General features: G+C 46.1%; 3 gene segments (V, D, J or C); all 3 read left to right on the top strand.

The window, feature by feature from the left end:
* Window positions 1-19,486, top strand: part of LOC123587586 — a 1,001,573-nt gene that overhangs the window by 109,205 nt on the left and 872,882 nt on the right.
* On the top strand, window positions 3,351-4,040 carry LOC123587592. The segment is given in 2 exon segments: window positions 3,351-3,474; window positions 3,586-4,040. Coding segments are annotated over 2 exon segments (486 nt in total).
* LOC123587604 lies at window positions 15,795-16,255 on the top strand. The segment is given in 2 exon segments: window positions 15,795-15,864; window positions 15,974-16,255. Coding segments are annotated over 2 exon segments (297 nt in total).

Below are 19,486 nucleotides of genomic sequence, written 5' to 3'. Positions count from 1 at the left end.
GACGGAAGATATTTTCTCACTTCAAGGAGACTGAGGAAGTCTGACTGTGCACTGTAGATACAGACAGCCCTAACAATGGACGACAGACAGGAATGTGAGAAATGAAGGATCACAGGGTGTCTGACTTGGGATGCCCCAAAGAGCAGCAGGGTCAGTCATCATGGCCATGTGCACCTGCAGCCAGGCAGCTGGGGGCTCAGCTGCAGAGGGAGCAGTATTTGGATTTGATGGGGTGGATGGTTAGTAACGCGGGTGGGATTAAACCTTGAGGGGTGTGTGGGATGGATTGTGATCATGAAAATGATGACCCAGGATTTTAAGAAAGTGAGGAGGGACAGGGAGTCTAAGGAAGTGAAGAAACCAGCAGGAGAATGGCGAGAGAAAATGCCATTTTTTCCATGTCATAAGTATCCTCTCACCCACCCTCATATTGGACAAGAGGGAGTGGTATCTCTCTCAGCAGGCTTCCTGCCTTGTCTCTTTGTCACCAGGGTAGAAGTAGAAATAAATCAGTCGTGATAAAAGCCAAAGTATTAAATGACAGCTGAGGGGCCCCTGGGTGGCTCCGTCAGTTAAATATCGACTTGGGTTCAGGTCATGATCTCATGGCTACCGAGTTCAAATGCCATGTCGGGCTCTCTGCTGACACCTCGGAGCCTCCAGCCTGCTTCGCATTCTGTCTTCCTATCTCTCTGCCCTTCCCCCACTTGGGTTCTGTCTTTCTCTCGCGCAAATATATATAAACTTTTAAAAAATTAAAAAAGAAAGACAGATGAAAGCATCTCCCTCACTCTCTCAGGTAGGTTTAATTCTCTTCCACTTCCTGCACAGCTTAAAACCTATTTGTGCTCATGGAAAAGAAAGAATGAATATATGAATGAGAGTGATAAAAGTTTTCAGAGAACCAACTACAAAAGAGTACATCTTCAGTTCGGTAAAGAGAACTATAAAAGACTTTCCCTTCGTTGAACACACGGAGATGGAGCACTGAAAGCTTTCCCACCACGGGTAGGGAGCAAGGCCCCCATGTCCTATCTCAACACTGGTGTTCCACATAGGACTGGATCTGCCCGTCAGAACCATAATGCAAGACAAACAATGAGAGGCATAGAGATGAAGAAGAGCAAGAGACAGGTGCACCAGTTCCAGATGAGAGAAGGATCTCCACGAAAACTACAAAGGAAGCTGCAATTAATTATGCAAATATATAAATTCAACGAGTCACAAATAATTTTGGAAACATTTTAGAATAAAGATCAACATAGAAATATCATATAGATGTGTATATACTAACAATAAACCGGTGAAAATAATTCAAAAAAACCCTTAAAACCACTCGATGAAGTGTTTGGGGCATGTTTATTAATACAGGTATAGGCCACAGGTGCTAAAATCTGGACGATGCTGCTAAATGTAATCAAAGTGGACCTAAACAATGGAAAGATATGTTCTGTTCATGGATTAGAAGACTCATTATCATAAATATGCCAGTTCTTCCCAAATTGGATAAAAGTGTAATTCAGTTCCTGTCCTAGCAAGTCAGAGTGGTATGGATAGAGGATAGACACATTGGCCAAGATAACAACATAAAACGCAGAAACAGACCCACAGAAATAAGGATAAACAATTTTTTTTTACAAAGTGAAGAAGCCTTTCCGAGGAGAAAGGATGGCCTTTTGGACAAATGGCCACAGAACAATTGGATATCCTGAGAGAGAAATGAATCATACATAAAACTCATTTTATATATATTAAAAAATCACTAAAAGGATTATAGAAATAACTGTAAACATAAAGCTGTAAACATAAAAGGAGAAAATATTCAGGATCTAGGGTTTCTATAAAAAAGTGTAGACAAGACACTGTCAGGATAACCCATGAAAAAACAAAAAAAGAAAAACAAAAAATGACACTTGTTTAACACGACCTCATCAAATATAAATTCATTGTATTGCCTTTTCTTCTTAAGGTAGTAAGCCAAGGAAATTACCTTAAAATATAGAAGATTAACATAATACTCAATTTAATGGACAGTAGCTGGAATCCATTGCTTTAACGCACAGGAGTTTTCAAACTGTCACGAGATAGACATATTCTCAATTGTAAGCCAGAAGAGGGACATGAGGTCTGGAGTATATTCTGCAAAGAACTGGCAATTTACCATTTAACTGAGGTAAATGCCTCCAAATCCTATGGACTAGAGCTTGTTTGGAGATGGAAAAATGCTACATTGATCACGGGCAACATTAGAGGATCATTATCCAAGATTCAGCTCAATGATGTGTGAATAAACAGAAGTGAGGAAACCCGCTGGGCTCTGAGGGTTGTGGGACACAGTGGGGTGTGTGCCCTTCAGCCAGAAAGGGGCGCTGTGGGACTGCCCTGTCGTCCCTACACAGGGCCTCAGTGGGGACCATTCACTAAAAGGAACCTGGGATTGGGGACTGGACCCTGTACTTCCTGAGGGAGACTCAGCAGCTGCGTCCCTTCTGGTGTGGCAGAGTCCCCACTAGAGCAAGGACATGTGTGTTGTCTCAACGGGTGCTTCCTTGCAGGGGTCTCCCCAGTGGTGAAGCCAACCTCCATCGATCCCAGTATGTGATGTGAGGTGGCAAGAGTGACAGCTGACAAAGATTTTCAGTGTGGAACCCTGCAAGAATGCGCACGAGGGATGTGGGCTTCTACCAACAACCTGGAGAAAAGGTGTCCCTGTGTCCCCAGTGCTGAGGGAGCTTCTGGGAAAGGAGAACTCTGGTACCAGAGAGGAAGCAGGGAAGGGGGAAGAAATCGGCCTCCTGCACAGAACTGGCCATGTGTCAATGTGGACCCATCGCTCTGTGGCCCTGATGCTCATCTGTGTGGTTGTACAGGAGTCACCACGTCAGTGCTGCCCCATCAATAATAGCCAAGGGCGCTGTGGACAGACTCACTATGCGGAGCCAGAGGAGAGCACAGTGTGTCCTCAGGGGATGGGAGGCCACACAGGGGACACCTGGCCTGTCCCGAAGGAAGGGGATGGTGGACAGAGCAGTGGGAAGGCAGGAACTCTGATGAGATCTGCTCACCATGTCACATATGCTGTGTCTGGGCCTGGACACCAGGGGGTGGTCGTCACCTGCTTCTGAGGGTCGGCCATGACTAGAGCTGGGACCTGTATGTGGACAATGCCTGTGCCCTCTGCTCAGGACTCCAAACTGTGACCTCCCCTCTCCTGGCATGGCCCCAGAGACCACCTCCCCGTCCAACCCACCTGACATCCTCAGGCAGAGGGACTTGACCCAGGGTCAGTGAAGTGTCAGAGAGCTGCTGGTCTGATTTGCATGGATGGGCCCTCCCTCTCTCAGAGGATGAAAAGGGGAAGGAAGGGATTAGAGGAGATCTGCTCAGCTGTAGATCCACAGACGGCAGGGTCGGTGATGACCTCCACCATGGCCTGGTTCCCTCTTCTCCTCACCCTCCTCATCTACTGCACAGGTGACTAGATGAGGGAACAGAGGAAGTGGTCCAGGGAGGACACGTGGGCCTTGGATTCTCCTCTGGTCTCTAGACCCCAGCATCACGCTCTCTTTGTCTCTCCCCTTCCAGGGTCCTGGGCCCAGTCTGAGCTGACTCAGCCGCCCTCAGTGTCTGGGGCCCTGGGGCAGACGGTCACCATCTCCTGCACTGGTAGTGCCAACAAGATCGGTACTGTTGGTGTGAACTGGTACAAACAGCTTCCAGGAAAGGCCCCTAAACTCCTCATCTATGCTAATAACAGACGACCCTCAGGGGTCCCTGAACCATTCTCTGGCTCCAAGTCTGGCAGCACAGGCACCCTGACCATCACTGGGCTCCAGGCTGTGGACGAGGCTGATTATTACTGCTCAGCATGGGATGATAGTCTGAGAGCTCACACAGAGCTCCGGGCCCGTGGGGAAGTGAGACAAAAACCTGCTGTCCCCACACTGATGCGCTTTCCTTGTGCAGCCCCCACCTTCTGCCAACACAGCTGCTTCCCTAAAACGGAGGTCTGAAAGCCAAACCAGTGAACTTTCTCTTGAGTATGTGTCCTTGTCCTCTCAATTCAGACACCAAACCCTGTCCCTGTAGGAGCACATTTTCTGTTTTATGCATACTGAGCAGAAATTCCTGGATGCTGGGGCCGGTTGCCCTGGGGACAGAGTCCTTGAGGATTGTGCCTGCCTGCTGGGGCTGCCATAACATCATACCACCCACTGGGTGAGCAAATCAAAAGATGTTTATTTTCTCACAGTTTTGGAGGCTAAATGTCCAAGTTCAAGGTAGGGGCAAGTTCGATGTCCCCTGAGGTCTCTCTCCTTGTCTTGCAAGTGGTTACATTCGTCCTGGGTCCTCACATGGCATTTCCTCGTGTGCTCACCCATGCTGTGTCTACCTCTTCTATAAAGTCTATGAAGTCACAGTGTGGGTTTCATATAGGAATCTACGGGGACCCAGTTCAGTCCATATCAAAGCACCAGGACAGAACCAGCGACACAGGACGTAGCTGCGCCTGACTGAGGATAGTCAACCGTCCACATGCTCTACATGCGTGGCATTGAGAGAACCCTCACTACATGACCTATGTGGGCTTGGGGCTCAGATCACAGTACAAAAATGACAGGGAGGGTCCCCATGCTCAGAGGGCTGACACCGTCTTGGGCAAGAAAGAGGACACATAAGCCAAATGTACTGTGTCTCCCACTGACTTCCCACATGGGGAAAATGTGTCTGCAGTCCCAGGTAATGTCCACACCACATAACGTCTGGATGACAGACACTGGCCCTTACGGACCCACTGGTAAGAAACCCCAGATTTGAGGATGACTGGATCAAACCACCCCACCCTCTGCCCTGACACCATCATGGCAACCGGGGAAGGGACACCTATTGCTTTGGGTAACACAGTGACTGTCTGGTGGGACCTGGACTCACTGACTAACCGTGTAGTTGGGAGATTTGGGGTCCAGGTAGAAGAAAATGATGGAAGCTTCACCAAAGAAGTCCTAGCCACCTGTATCATCTTCCCTCCATCCTCCGTGTTGTTCAGGTCATAGCACAGACTATGGACAATCTGCACATGGGACACAGGCCAGGGTCTTTATGTCTCATAAAAGTACAGCTCAGCCCCCAGACCATTCTGATGCCCCTGCATCAGATCAACTCCAGCCCAACACACCCTCAGTGGCACGAGTATGCAATGCAATGCAAACAGTCCCATGAGAAATAGAGCAGAAAACATATTCCTACTATGATGGCCTCCTATTCCCTGAGGTTGTTAGAAGGTACAAAGTTTTCCAGAAACCTTAATGGTGACCATTTCTAGACCACCACGCACCTGAGACCTTTTCTTTTGCTCTCACTCTGTCGGGTGAGGAACAGACTCAGGGGCCAGTACTGGAACCACTCCTTTTTTTCCACACAGTCCATATGGGGCTGCCCTGCTCTCAGGCTCCTCAGTCACTTCTGTGTCATTGCTGAGTGTTTCCACTTCACAGGGTCCTGGTCACAGGGAGTCAGATCACAGTCTGCCTGATTCCAATTCCACTGTGACTCTGCCTCTGAAAGACACAAAGCTTACTATTAAGAGTCACAAATGAAGTCTCCTGGTTTTCCCACACTTGGAACTCTCTTTGTCAGTGTCCCACCTGAATGTTCTTTCTCTATTCATTAATGTCATGTTATATCTCCAGGGCTAGGGTCATTTCTTTTCCCAAATTCCACTCTTCTCCTTATCCCTCCTCCCCTTTCCACTAATCAGTTCATGAACCTATACCGTCATCTCCTGTCTGTCGCCACAGTAATGTGGGGTGCATTGCAGGAAAAACACAAGGTCATTAAAGAAGAGTTTACTTCCTAGGAATCACTCTAGGATGTAAGAGAAGTCATTCATTTTTTAAGAATATTTTAATGTTTATTTGTTTATTGAGAGAGAGACAAAGAGAGAGGGAGAGCATGAACAAGGGAGGGGCAGAGAGAGGGAGACAAAGAATCTGAAGCCGGTTCCAGGCTCTGAGCTGTCAGCACAGAACCTGATGTGGGGCTCAAAGTCATGAATCGTGAGTGACACCTGAGCTAAAGTGGGAGACTTAAGCAACTGAACCAGCCAGGAGCACCTAGAAAAGGAATCTGCCCTTAAAGATTTCAGCCTCAAATGACTTTTTTTTTTACATGTCAAATATTATTTTATGTATTTATTTTAAATATTAAGTTTATTGTCAAATTGGTTTCCTTATAACACCCAGTGCCCATCCCAACATGTTCCCTCCTCAATACCCATCACCCACCCTCCTCTCCCTCCCACCCCCATCAACCCTCACTTTGTTCTCAGTGTTTAGTGTCCCTTATGTTTTGCTTCCTTCCCTCTCTAACCCTTTTTTTTTTCTTCCCTTTCCCCATGGTCTTCTGTTAAGTTTCTCAGGATCCACCTACGAATAAAAACATATGGTATCTGTCTTTGTCTGCATGACTAATTTCACTTAGCATAACACTCTCCAGTTCCATCCACATTGCTACAAAAGGCCATTTTTAATTCTTTCTCTTTGCCACGAAATATCCCATTGTGTATCTAAACCACAATTTCTTTATCCATTATCCATTCATCAGTTGATGAACATTTAGGCTCTTTCCATGATTTGGCTATTGTTGAAAGTGCTGCTATAAACATTGGGGTACAAGTGCCCCTAAGCATCAGCACTCCTGTATCCCTTGGGTATATTCCTAGCAGTGCTATTGCAGGATCATAGGGTAGTTCTATTTTTAATTTTTTGAGGAACCTCCACACTGTTTTCAGAGAGCCTGCACCAGTTTGCATTCCCAAAACAGTGCAAGGGGGTTCCCATTTCTCCACATCCTCTCCAGCATCTATAGTCTCCTGGTTGGTTCATTTTAGCCACCCTGACTGGCGTGAGGTGGTATCTGAGTGTGGTTTTGATTTGCATTTCCCTGCTGAGGAGCGACGTTGAGCATCTTTCCATGTGCCTGTTGGCCATCTGGATGTCTTCGTTAGAGAAGTGTCTATTCATGGTTTCTGCCCATTTCTTCACTGGGTTATTTGTTTTTCAGGTGTGTAGTTTGGTGAGCCTTTATAGATTTTGGATACTAGCCCTTTGTTCGATATGTCATTTGCAAATATCTTTTCCCATTCCATTGGTTGCCTTTTAGTTTTGTTGATTGTTTCCTTTTCTGTGCAGAAGGTTTTTATCTTGATAAGGTCCCAATAGTTCATTTTTGCTTTTAATTCCATTGACTTTGGGGATGTGTCAAGTAAGAAATTGCTGCGGCTGAGGTCAGAGAGGTCTTTTCCTGCTTTCTCCTCTAGGGTTTTGATGGTTTTCTGTCTCACAGTCAGGTCCTTTATCCCTTTTGAGTTTGTTTTTGTGAATGGTGTAAGAAAGTGGTCTAGTTTCTTCCTTCTGCACGTTGCTGTCCAGTTCTCCCAGCATTTGTTAAAGAGACTGTCTTTTTTCCAGTGGATATTCTTTCCTGCTTTGTCAAAGATCAGTTGGCCATATGTTTGTGGGTCCAATTCTGGGGTTTCTATACTATTCCATTGGTCTAAGTGTCTGTTTTTGTGCCAATACCATGCTGTCTGCACGATTACAGCTTTGTAGTAGAGGCTAAAGTCTGGGATTGTGATGCCTCCCGCTTTGGTCTTCTTCTTCACAATTACTTTGGCTATTCGGGGCCTTTTGTGGTTCCATATATATTTTAGGATTGCTTGTTCTAGCTTCAAGAAGAATGCTGGTGCAACTTTGATTGGGATTGCATTCCATGTGTAGATAGCTTTGGATAGTATTGACATTTTAACAATATTTATTCTTCCAGTCCCTGAGCACGGAATGTTTTTCCATTTCTTTATATGTTCTTCAATTTCCTTCATAAGATTTCTATAGTTTTCAGCATAGAGATCTTTTACATCTTTGGTGAGGTTTATTCCTAGGTATTTTATGCTTTTTGGTGCAATTGTGAATGGGATCAATTTCTTTCTTTTTCTTTCTGTTGCTTCATTATTAGTGTCTAACAATGCAACTGATTTCTGTACATTGATTTTGTGTCCTGCGAGTTTCCTGAATTCATGTATCAGTTCTAGCAGACTTTTGGTGGAGTCTATCGGGTTTTGCATGTATAATATCATGTCATCTGCCAAGTGAAAGCTTGACTTCATCTTTGCCAGTTTTGATGCCTTTGATTTGCTTTTGTTGTCTGATTGCTGATGCTAGCACTTCCAACACTATGTGAAACAACAGCAGTGAGAGTGGACATCCCTGTCACGTTCCTGATCTCAGGGGAAAGTCTCTCAGTTTTTCCGCATTGAGGATGATATTAGCTGTGGGCTTTTCATAAATGGCTTTTATGATGTTGAAGCATATTCCTTCTATCCCAACATCTCGAGGGTTTTTGTTAGGAAAGGATGCTGAATTTTCTCAAATGCTTTTTCTGCATCGATTGACAGGATCATATGGTTCTTATCTTTTCTTTTATTAATGTCATGTGTTACATTGATTGATTTGCCAATGTTGAACCAGCCCTGCAGCCCTGGAATGAATCCCACTTGATCATGGTGTATAATTCTTTTTATATGCTTTCGAATCCAATGTGCTAGTACCTTATTGAAAATTTTTGCCTCCATCTTCATCAGGGATATTGGCCTGTAGTTCTCTTTTTTGGCTGGGTCTCTGGTTTAGGAATCAAAATAATGCTGGCTTCATGGAATGAGTCTGGAAGTTTTCCTTCCCTTTCTATTTTTTGGAATAGCTTTAGAAGGATAGGTATTTTCTCTGCTTTAAATGTCTGGTAGAATTCCCCTGGGAAGCCATCTGCTCCTGGGCTCATATTTGTTGCGAGATTTTTGATAAGTGATTCAATTTCTTTGCTGATTATGGGTCTGTTCAAATGTTCAATCTTCCTGTTTGAGTTTTGGAAGTATGTGGGTGCTTAGGAATGTGTCCATTTCTTCCAGATTGTCCAGTTTGTTGGCATACAATTTTTCATAGTGTTCCCTGATAATTGCTTGTGTTTCTGAGGGATTGGTTGTCATAATTCAATTTTCATTCATGATTTTATCTATTTGGGTCATCTCTCTTTTCTTTTTGAGAATCCTGGCTAGAGACTTATCAATTTTGTTTATTTTTCAAAAAAACCAACTCTTGGTTTCGTTGATCTGCTCTACAGTTCTTTTAGATTCTGTATCATTTATTTCTGTTTTGATCTTTATTATTTCTCTTCTTCTGCTGGGTTTGGGGTGTCTTTGCTGTTCTGCTTCTTATTCCCCTAGGTGTGCTGTTAGATTTTGTATTTGGGAGTTTTCTTATTTCTGGAGATAGGCCTGGATTGCAATGTGTTTTCCTCTCAAGACTGCCTTTGCTGCATCCCAAAGCGTTTGGATTGTTGCATTTTCATTTTCATTTGCTTCCATATAGTTTTTGATTTCTTCTCTAATTGCCTGGTTGACCCCTTCATTCTTTTTTTTTTTTTTAATTTTTTTTTCAACGTTTTTATTTATTTTCGGGACAGAGAGAGACAGAGCATGAACGGGGGAGGGGCAGAGAGAGAGGGAGACACAGAATCGGAAACAGGCTCCAGGCTCTGAGCCATCAGCCCAGAGCCTGACGCGGGGATCGAACTCACGGACCGCGAGATCGTGACCTGGCTGAAGTCGGACGCTTAACCGACTGCGCCACCCAGGCGCCCCGACCCCTTCATTCTTTAGTAGGGTGATCTTTAACCTCCATGCTTTTGGAGGTTTTCCAGACTTTTTCTTGTGGTGGATTTCAAGCTTCATAGCATTGTGGTCTGAAAGTATGCATGGTATGATCTGAATTCTTTTATACTTATGAAGGGCCATTTTGTGACCCAGTATGTGATAGATCTTGGAGAATGTTCCATGTGCACTCGAGAAGAAAGTATAGTCTGTTGCTTTGGGATGCAGAGTTCTAAATATATCTGTCAAGTCCATCTGATCTAATGTGTCATTCAGCGCCCTTGTTCCTTTATTGATCCTATGCCTAGATGATCTATCCATTGTTGTAAGTGGAGTATTAAAGTCCCCTGCAATTACCACATTCTTCTCAATTAGGTTGCTTATGTTTGTGATGAATTGTTTTATATATTTGGGGGCTCCCGTATTCAGTGCATAGAAATTTATCATTGTTAGCTCTTCCTGATGTATACACTCTGTAATTATAATATAATGCCCTTCTTCATCTCTTGTTACAGCCTTTAATTTAAAGTCTAGTTTGTCTGATATAAGCATGGCTACTCCAGCTTACTTTTGACTTCCAGCAGCATGATAGTTCTCCATCCCTTCACATTCGATCTGAAGGTGTCCTCAGGTCTAAAATGAGACTCTTGTAGACAGCAAATAGATGGGTCTTGTTTTTTTATCCATTCTGCTACCCTATGTCTTTTGGTTGGAGCATTTAGTCCATTTACGTTCAATGTCATTATAGAAAGGTAAGGGTTTAGAGTCATTGTGATGTCTGTAGGTTTCATGCTTGGAGTGATGTCTCTGGTACTTTGTGGTCCTTGCAACATTTCTCTCACAGCATCCCCCTTAGGATCTCTTGTAGGGCTGGTTTAGTGGTGATGAATTCCTACAGTTTTTGTTTGTTTGGGAAAACCTTTATCTCTCCTTCTATTCTGAATGACAGACCTGCTGGATAAAGGATTCTCAGCTGCATATTTTTTTCTGTTCATCACATTGAAGATTTCCTGCCATTCCTTTCTGGCCTGCCAAGGTTCAGTAGATAGATCTGTCACTAGTCTTATCGGTCTCCATTGATATGTTAGAGTATGTTTATCTCTAGCTGCTTTCAGAATTTTCTCTTTATCCTTGTATTTTGCCAGTTTCACTAGGATACGTTGGGCAGAAGATCGATTCAAATTACGTCTGAAGGGAGTTCTCTGTGCCTCTTGGATTTCAGTGCCTTTTTCCTTCCCCAGATCAGGGCAGTTCTCAGCTGTGTGTTGTTCAAGTACACCTTCAGCCCGTTTCTCTCTTCCTCTTCTGGAATTCCTATAATATGGATATTGTTCCGTTTGATTGCATCACTTAGTTCTCTAATTCTCCCCTCATACTCCTGGATTTTTTTTATCTCTCTTTTTCTCAGCTTCCTCTTTTTCCATAATTTTATCTTCTAATTCACCTATTCTATCCTCTGCCTCTTCAATCCGGGCTGTGGTCGCCTCCATTTTATTTTGCACCTCATTTATAGCATTTTTTAGCTCCTCGTGACTGTTTCTTAGTCCCTCGATGTGTGTAGCCATAGCTTCTCTGCTGTCCTCTTTGCTTTTTTCAAGCCCTGTGATTAATTTTATGACTAGTATTTTAAATTCATGTTCCATTATATTGCTGAAACAGTTTTTGATCAATTTGTTAGCTGTCGCTCCTTCCTGGAGTTTCTTTTGAGGAGAATTCTTCCATTTTGTCCTTTTGGATAGTCTGTGGGGTAGCACAGAACTGTAGGGCACTTCCCCTGTACTGTCTGGAGTAACTTGTGTTGGTGGGCGGGGCCGTAGTCACACCCGATGTCTGTTCCTAGTCAACCGCAGGCATCACAGTCAGACTGGTGTGTACCTTATCTTCCCCTCTGCCTGGGGCAGGACTCACTGTGGAGTGGTGTGGCCCCCGTCTGGGCTACTTGCACACTGCCAGGCTTGCGGTGCTGCTTGTATGGGATCTGGCGTATTAGCCCGGGTGGATCTGCAAGGTGCACCAGGGTGGGAGGGGCAGGCTCGGCTCAGTTTGCTGTCAGTGATCCCCTGCAGGAGGGGTTCTGCAGCACCAGGAGGGAAGCAGGCAGACCCGTCCAAGGGATGGACCCACAGAAGCACAGCGTTGGGTGTTTGCGTGGTGCAAGCAAGTTCGGTGACGGCAAGTGGTTCCCTTTGGGAGTTCGGCTGAGGATGGGAGAGGGAGATGGCGCTGGCCAGAGCATTTGTTCCCTGCGGAGCTGAGCTCTGTCTTCTGGGGCTCAACACCTCTCCCTCCCGGTGTCCTTTTGACCTCTCGCTCTCCGAGCAGGGTTGTTGACTTTTAACATTCCAGATGTCAAGTCCGGCTGGCTGTCAGAACTCATGGAATCCGGCCCCTCTGCTTTTGCAAGCCACCCTTGGGGGCTCTGCCTTGTCCGGCGCGCTGCCCCCTCTCTGCCCCGGATCCCTCCCACCAATCCGTGTATTGCGCACCACCTCTCCACCCTTCCTACCCTCTTCCGTGACCCACTTGTATACGCTTGACTCTGGAGAGTCCATTCTGCTAGTCTTCTGGTCGTTTTATGGGTTATTTAGCAGATGTGGGTGGAATCTAAGTGATCAGCAGGATGCGGTGAGCCCAGCATCTTCCTACACAGCCAATTTCTCCGAACAGCCTGCCTGTATATATAAAATCTAAAGATTCCACCAAAAAACTGTCAGAACCAAGAAATAAAGTCCGTAAAGTCACAGGATACAAAATCAATGTACAGAACTCTGTTGCATTTCTATACACTGATAATGAAGCCACAGAAAGAGAAATTAAGAAATCAATCCCATTGAAAATTGAACCAAGAATAATAAGATACCCAAGAAGAAACTTAACCGAAGGGGTGAAAGACTTTTACCATGAAAACTATAAAGCATTGATGAAAGAAATTGAAGATGACACAAGAAATGAACAAACATCCCTGCTCATGGATTGGTAGAACAAATATTGTTAAAATGTTTATACTACCCAAATCGATCTGCAGATTGAAGGCAATTCCTATCAAAATGCCAAAAGCCTTTTTCCCAGAACTAGAAAAGTCCTAAAATTTGTGTGCAACCACAAAAGTTCCCACATAGTGAAACAGTCTTGAAAAAGAAAACCAAAACTGGAGGTATCATCATTCCAGATTTCCATTTATATTAGAACACTGTAGTAATTGAGACCGTAAGGTACTGGCACAAAAGAAGACAACAAAATAAATGAAACAGAATAGAAAACCCAGAAATAAGCCCAAATAATATGACTAATCAATGTCTGACAAAGTAGGCAAAAATAAGCAATGGGAAAAAGAGAGTCTTGTCAACAAATGGTGCTGGGAAAACTGGACAGCTACATGTAAAAGAATGAAACCAGACCACTTTCTTTCACCATACACAAAATTGAACACAAAGTGGATTAAAGACCCAAATGTGAGGCCTGAAACCATAACAGTTCTAGAGAGAACTGGCAGTTATCTCTCTGACTTTGGCCGTAGCAACATTATTCTGGGGATATCTCCTCAGGCAAGGGAAATCAAAGAAAAAAATAAATTATTGGGACTACATCAAAATAAAAAGCTTCTGCAGAGTGAAGAAAAAAATCGACAGAACTAGAAGGAAACCTGTTGAATGGGATTAGTCAAGGTCACTAACTTTTGCAAAGGAAGCCTGCATGCAATGGCGGACTGATTCATGGTTCCACGATTTTTCCCTCTGACCCCCTCTCAGAATCTAAAAGGCCTTCCCAGTCCCAGGCTCACCATAAAAGGGGATGAACTTGTTGCCTCTGTACTAAAACAAAAGTTCTCCCTCTTCACCTTTATTCATTTTTCCTCTTGGGCAGCTGGTGACCCTGTGAGGGCCCCCCATATTCTCTGTGGACAACATCTCCATTTCAGTGACTGCTGCTCAGAAAGTGATGGGGACGAGGAGAGTCTGATACTTATAAGAAGGTAGGCTGGAGAATGGCTCTTCCATCTACTCTGAAACTCTGTTTAGGGTGTTTTGAGAGTCCTTCGGTAGATGTTCATCATCCGTGAAGATGTTCACCATCCGTGATGGGGAGTAAAGACTCCCTTTGGATACATCTCTTCTTATTTCAGGGAATTCAGAAAATACATGCGACATATATTTGCATCTAACGAACGATTGCAATAATGAGGAAATGTAGGGCATAGACTTCTTTATTCATATCCTTTCTACAGCAAATGGAAGGTGATTTAAGGAGAGAACTATTTGTTTGTTTTTAATTTAAAAGATAACTTCACAATAGTAAAGAAAGAATCTCAATTTTAAAAATGCAGATTATCTCCACAAAGGTGACATTCATGTGATATAAATAAGCTTGAGAAAAGCTGTTCAACATCATATGTCAGGAAGAAATTGCACAAAAACACAGCAATGACATAGTATTACATACCCATTAGAATGGCCAAAATCAAAACCACAGATGACACCAACGTCTGGCCAGGATATGGAGAAATGGAACTCTATTTCATTGGTGAGGGGAATTCAGGATGGTACAGCTACTTTGGAAAAGATTTTGGCAATTTCTTTTAAAACTGAACATTCTCTGAATTCTTGCCATTTGCAACAAACGTGGATGGAACTAGAGCGTGGTATGCCAAGCGAAATTAGCCAGAGAATCACCAATATAATATGATTTCACTCATATGGGGAATGTAAGATACAAAACAGATGAACACAAGGGAAGGGAAGCTAAAACAATATAAAAACAGGGAGGGAGACAAAAAATAAGAGGCTCTTAAATATAGAGAACAACCTGAGGGTTGCTGGAGGTGTTGTGGGAGGTGGGATAGGCTAAATGGACAAGGGGCATTAAGAAGACATTTGTGGGGATGAGCACGGCCTGTTCTATATAGGGATGAACCACTGGATCCTACTGCTGAAATCATGATTATTGCTAAGTAACTTGGATGTAATGAAAAAAAAATTTTTTTAAACCCAAAAAACAAAAACCAAACAAACAAAACTCAGGATCATTGTCTTGCTTTAAAATCCAGGGATCATGCATCTTTGCATTTACCTAAAGGAGTTAAAAACAATGTGTAGAAAAAAACCCTGCACAAGTATGTTGACAGCGGCTTTATGCATAACTGTCCATACCTGGCAGCAGCCAATCGCAATGCCTTTCAGGAGGTGATAGGTGAGTAAACCCCAATGATAGAATATTGATCAAAGCTACAAAGATATGAGGCACCAAGACATAAAAAGACACAGAAGACATTTTGTTGCACGTTGCTAAATGAAAGTAGCCAACGTGTAATGGCTGCATGCTGTGTGACTCCAAGCATGTAACATTCTCCAAAGAGACAAATCTATCTAGACAATAAAAGCATCAGTGGTTGCAAGGGGTTGAGCATAGGGAGGGATGCACAGCTGGAGCACAGAGGTTTTTGTGGCAGAGAAAGTGCTCTGTATGATTCTAAAATGGACATATATCAGTGTATAGATCTTGACCTATTGAATGAACAACGTCAAGAGTGAGCTTTGCTGTTGTAAATATAGACTTTGGGTGACAATGACTTGTCAGTGTTGGTTCATGGTGTATAACAAGTGACCACACTCATGCTAGAGTTGGATGATGGGAAAGACAAGGTGGTGGAGGGGGTTGGTGTATTTGGGAACGCTGGAAATTCTACTAAATTCTTCTCTGACAATAAATCATAAAGTCTATTGATGTTTTTAAGTATTTTGTGGGCAAGACCAAACATATGGGCATGTCTGGGTCTCGGGCAGCAGGGGGCGCTGTGACCTGTCTCTGAGCCTTGTGTGCTGTGATCCCAGCTGGGAGCCACCTGGCTCTGGTTCTCACTGTGGCTTAGCATGTGGGTGCTCTCAGGCCCTTGGGGAGCCCCAGGTCAGGCCCCACAGTTTTCGCTCCATCCCCTCCTGGGGTGAGATTTCCAGACAAGGGTCAGGTTCAGGGTTCAGGCTGGGGCTGGCCAGCCAGGGGGAGGGGGCTGGTTTGCATGAAGGGTCTCTCCCTCCCCTTGGGCTGCTGGAGGTAATAAGAGAGACTCTGGGAGCCCAGCTGAGGGGCATCGAGGACACACTGCTGAGCAGGGGTCTCCACCATGGCCTGGGCTCCTCTCTTGCTCACACTGCTGGCTCACTGCACAGGTGGCTGGAGGCTGGGATCAGGGCTGGAGATGAGAGGACTGTGGAACCATGTATGGGCCCTGTCCACTGACCCCTCTCTCTCACCCCGTGTCTCTCTTCTGACTTGCAGGGTCCTGGGCCCAGTCGGTGGTGACTCAGCCATCTGAAGTGTCCAAGCCTGTGAATAAGACTGTTACCACCTCTTGTACCAGAAGCAGCAGCAATGTTGGGGCTGGAGGTGTGTCCTGGTACCAGCAGCTCCCAGGCAGTGTCCCCAACGTTGTCATCTATGGTAGCAGTGCTTGGCCTGCGGGGGTCCCGTCCAGATTCTCAGGGTCCAGTTCAGGGGACGTGGCCTCTGTGAGCATCTCTAGCCTCTAGGCTGAGGATGAGGCTGATTATTACTGCTCAGTGTGGGACCACAGTCTCAAAGCTCACACACTGCTCCAGGCCTGTGGGGAAGGGACACCCAAACCTGCTGTCCCCTCAGCAATGGGACTTCCTGTGCAGCTCACACCCCTTGGCCGACACTGCTGCTTCTTTGTTCGTTTCTTCTAATAGTGGAGTCTTAGACAAGGCTAGGGAATTTCGTCTAGAAATAGTGCCCTTGTTCTCTCAAATTGTGCCCGTAAACCCAGCCCGACTCTGCAAAACATTGTCTGATTTTCTTCCATTGGGCAGGATTACTGTGCACCTGGGGGCTGGCTGTCCTGGGAATTGAGTCCCCATTGGGTCAGAAGCAGGCAGATTCCGTGTGTTCCTGATCAGGGTAGATGACTGTACAGAGATCAGTCCCTGCACACACTCTGGTGAACACCAAGTTTGTGCCAGGCATGACCCTTGGGCTTAGGTTCAGCGTGAGTGCACTAGGGACAATCTACGTCCTCATGTTGCTGAAAATGTCCTGGGAGAGAAAGAGGACAAAGACATGAATAGCAACACATAAGATGTTTCTGGAGAGTGAACAAGGGTGAGGCAGTGAGGTGGACTTGGAACATTGGAGGGGTTGACAGGAACCCCCCGAATCTGATGTGCTGGGATGATGTCTCAGTGCTGCATAGATGATCAAGGAGCCAGAGGGGAGTGTGAGGAGGGGACCAGGCAGAGGCTGTTGACTGTGTCCCCGTCAGACCCCTCCTCCTGAGGTCAGAGGTCCAGGCTCAGGTCCTGCTGGAAGAGCTGTGCTGAGAGGTGGGTCCCAGGGAGCCACCTCTGTCTTTCTGACAAGGCAGAGCTGCCTCTTTCCAATCCCTTCCCCTGTGGCCCTTGTTGATGGACTCCCCCACTCCCACAAGCTGTAGGAAACGGAGGGGTGGGGGCGGGTGAGAAGGTTGAGCCTAGTGATGGGCCCTGAGGTGAGGGATCTCCGCCAGGAGTGAGGAGGGGGCCGTGGAAGTGGCAGGAGTCAAGAGGACCTTCCCTTCCCCCAGGCGCGATACTCACATTGCCTTTCACATGCTTTGTAACCTGTAATGTGGCAAAAAGGGGCTGTGGGCACATGTATGAACCACACGGGTGAGCCCAGAGCTGTGGACCCAGCACCTGATGGCCATCAGGAACAGCCCAGTAATGAGGGTCCAGACAACCACGGGCCTCTAACTGGTGTGCCAGTTTTGTCAGAGAGGACAGGATGGCCCTGCAGCACCAGGAGGGAAGCAGGCAGACCCATCCAAGGGATGGGACCACCTCTGGTCTTCTGCCCCATGGCTATCAGGAGACAGGGACTAGGACTGAGTCAGAAGAGACCCTGTTTGTTCATACCCAGCGCGGGCTTTGAAATTCCCAGTGGCCTCACTCCTGGAGGACTGACCACTAAGTTTCTCCAAAGAGACAAGAGGCCATTTCACTGGGGAGGGCAGAAAATATTCCCAGGGATGGGGTACAAGTGGAATGAACTAGAAGCATGGCCAGGATGTGAGAAGCAGATGCATGCCCTCAGTCTGCCTTTCCAGGGAAGAAACTTGGGACTGAGGCCACCAGGGACATGGAGGAGATGACTCGGGGCAAGATGTCACCCTGTCACTCAGTGTCCCAGGCTCCCTGCAGTCATTGATTCTGTGTAGTCCCAATATATGCCTCCTTCAAGGTCTCCCCTAGGGGACATCAGGGTGACCAAGGGGCAGTAAAAGAGAGGAAGTTAATTTGCATGAAGCACCTCTCCTCCTCATAGGTCTGCAGGCATGAAAAGGCCCAGAGGAGACCCCAATCCAACCCAAGAACCTGAGGAGGCAAGACCTGTGAGGATCCCCACCATGGCCTGGATGGTGCTTCTTCTCAGGTTCCTTGCTTATGGCTCAGGTCAGGGGAAGAGACTGCTTTCTTGGAGGGCACATAAAATCAAGGTTTCAGGGTGACCCTTGCTTCGCATAACAACACATGTGCCTCCTTTTGGTTTTAGGATCCAATTCTCATACTGTGGTTATCCAAGAGCCATCACAGTCAGTGTCTGCAGGAGGCATGGTGACACTCACCTGTGACTAGCTCTGGGTCAGTATCTATCAGTAACTTCCCTGGCTGGTACCAACAGACTCCAGGCAGGGGTGCCCACCCCCTTATCTACCATAAACAGTCACCTGTCTCGGGTCCTTGATCACTTCTCCAGGTCCATCTCCAGGAACAAAGCCGTCCTCACCATCACAGGGGCCAGCATGAGGATGAGGCAGATTAGCACTGTATGCTGTCTCCGGGTAGTGGCATTCCACAGTGATCTCAATCTATGGAGATGTGCAACCAGGGCTCAGAATGTGGCTCAGGGCTCAGCCCTGAGCAGCAGGGAAGCAAGCGAGGGGGAGGATGGTCAACACCACCATGGGAAGGGAGGCTCCCTAGCCTGATTCTGCTGTGCAGTGGTTCATCCCGATGTGCCCATCCCATCTCTCCCAGTGTGTGTCCATCTCACCAGTGTGACCCCAAGACTGGGCTTCCTTTCTACATCTGCACATATAATGAAGGGGAGTGGGTTCAGCACCTAAATATATCAACAAATGGTCAGAGCCAGCAACCTCAGCAACCTGCTCCCTGTGAGATGCTTATTCAAATGACATTGAGAGCCATATTGTCATTCACTAATCTGCTGATGGAGACCAACTGAATAAGTTATGCAGGCCAAGCCGTCAGTCAGGCAAATGCTGTAACACCCACATCCTTCCTATGGGGGACAGAAGGCGTCGCTGCAGCCCTGGTTGTCTGTGATGTTTCCACGCCTCTCAACATGTCACACCGTGGTCTCAGTTTGACACGGGGACAACAGACCCATCACCTGCCCTCCATCTGCTCTCCCACCTGACTTCCCCTGTGTCAGTCAGGGCATTCCTGTCTCTGTGGGCATCACCCTCTAGCCACCTAACTCTCTGGACTATCACTCCCTCTCCCACAGCCTGCAGTCCATTCAGTTACCTCCCTCTGTCCCACTTGGGGACACAACCCATTTCACCCTTCCTGTTTTCTCTGCTGTCATCTTTCCCCAACCATCCCCCAGGGCTGCCTTCTAATTCTCTTTGCCCCAAAATCTGTCTTAGAACTTCCTGCAGAACTAAATCTCTAATGAGCAGCACTGACCAGGAGAAGCCCAGCTGGAATGAAAAGACTCCCAGCACAGGGATGGGAGGTTGCAGGATGGCCCCGCAGTGGTCCTACTGGACTC

This window comes from Leopardus geoffroyi, chromosome D3, assembly GCF_018350155.1.
Source record: "Leopardus geoffroyi isolate Oge1 chromosome D3, O.geoffroyi_Oge1_pat1.0, whole genome shotgun sequence".
NCBI classification, from domain to species: Eukaryota; Metazoa; Chordata; class Mammalia; order Carnivora; family Felidae; genus Leopardus; species Leopardus geoffroyi.
The sequence above is the reverse complement of the archived record's forward strand: the minus strand, read 5'-3'. Positions and strand labels throughout refer to the sequence as shown.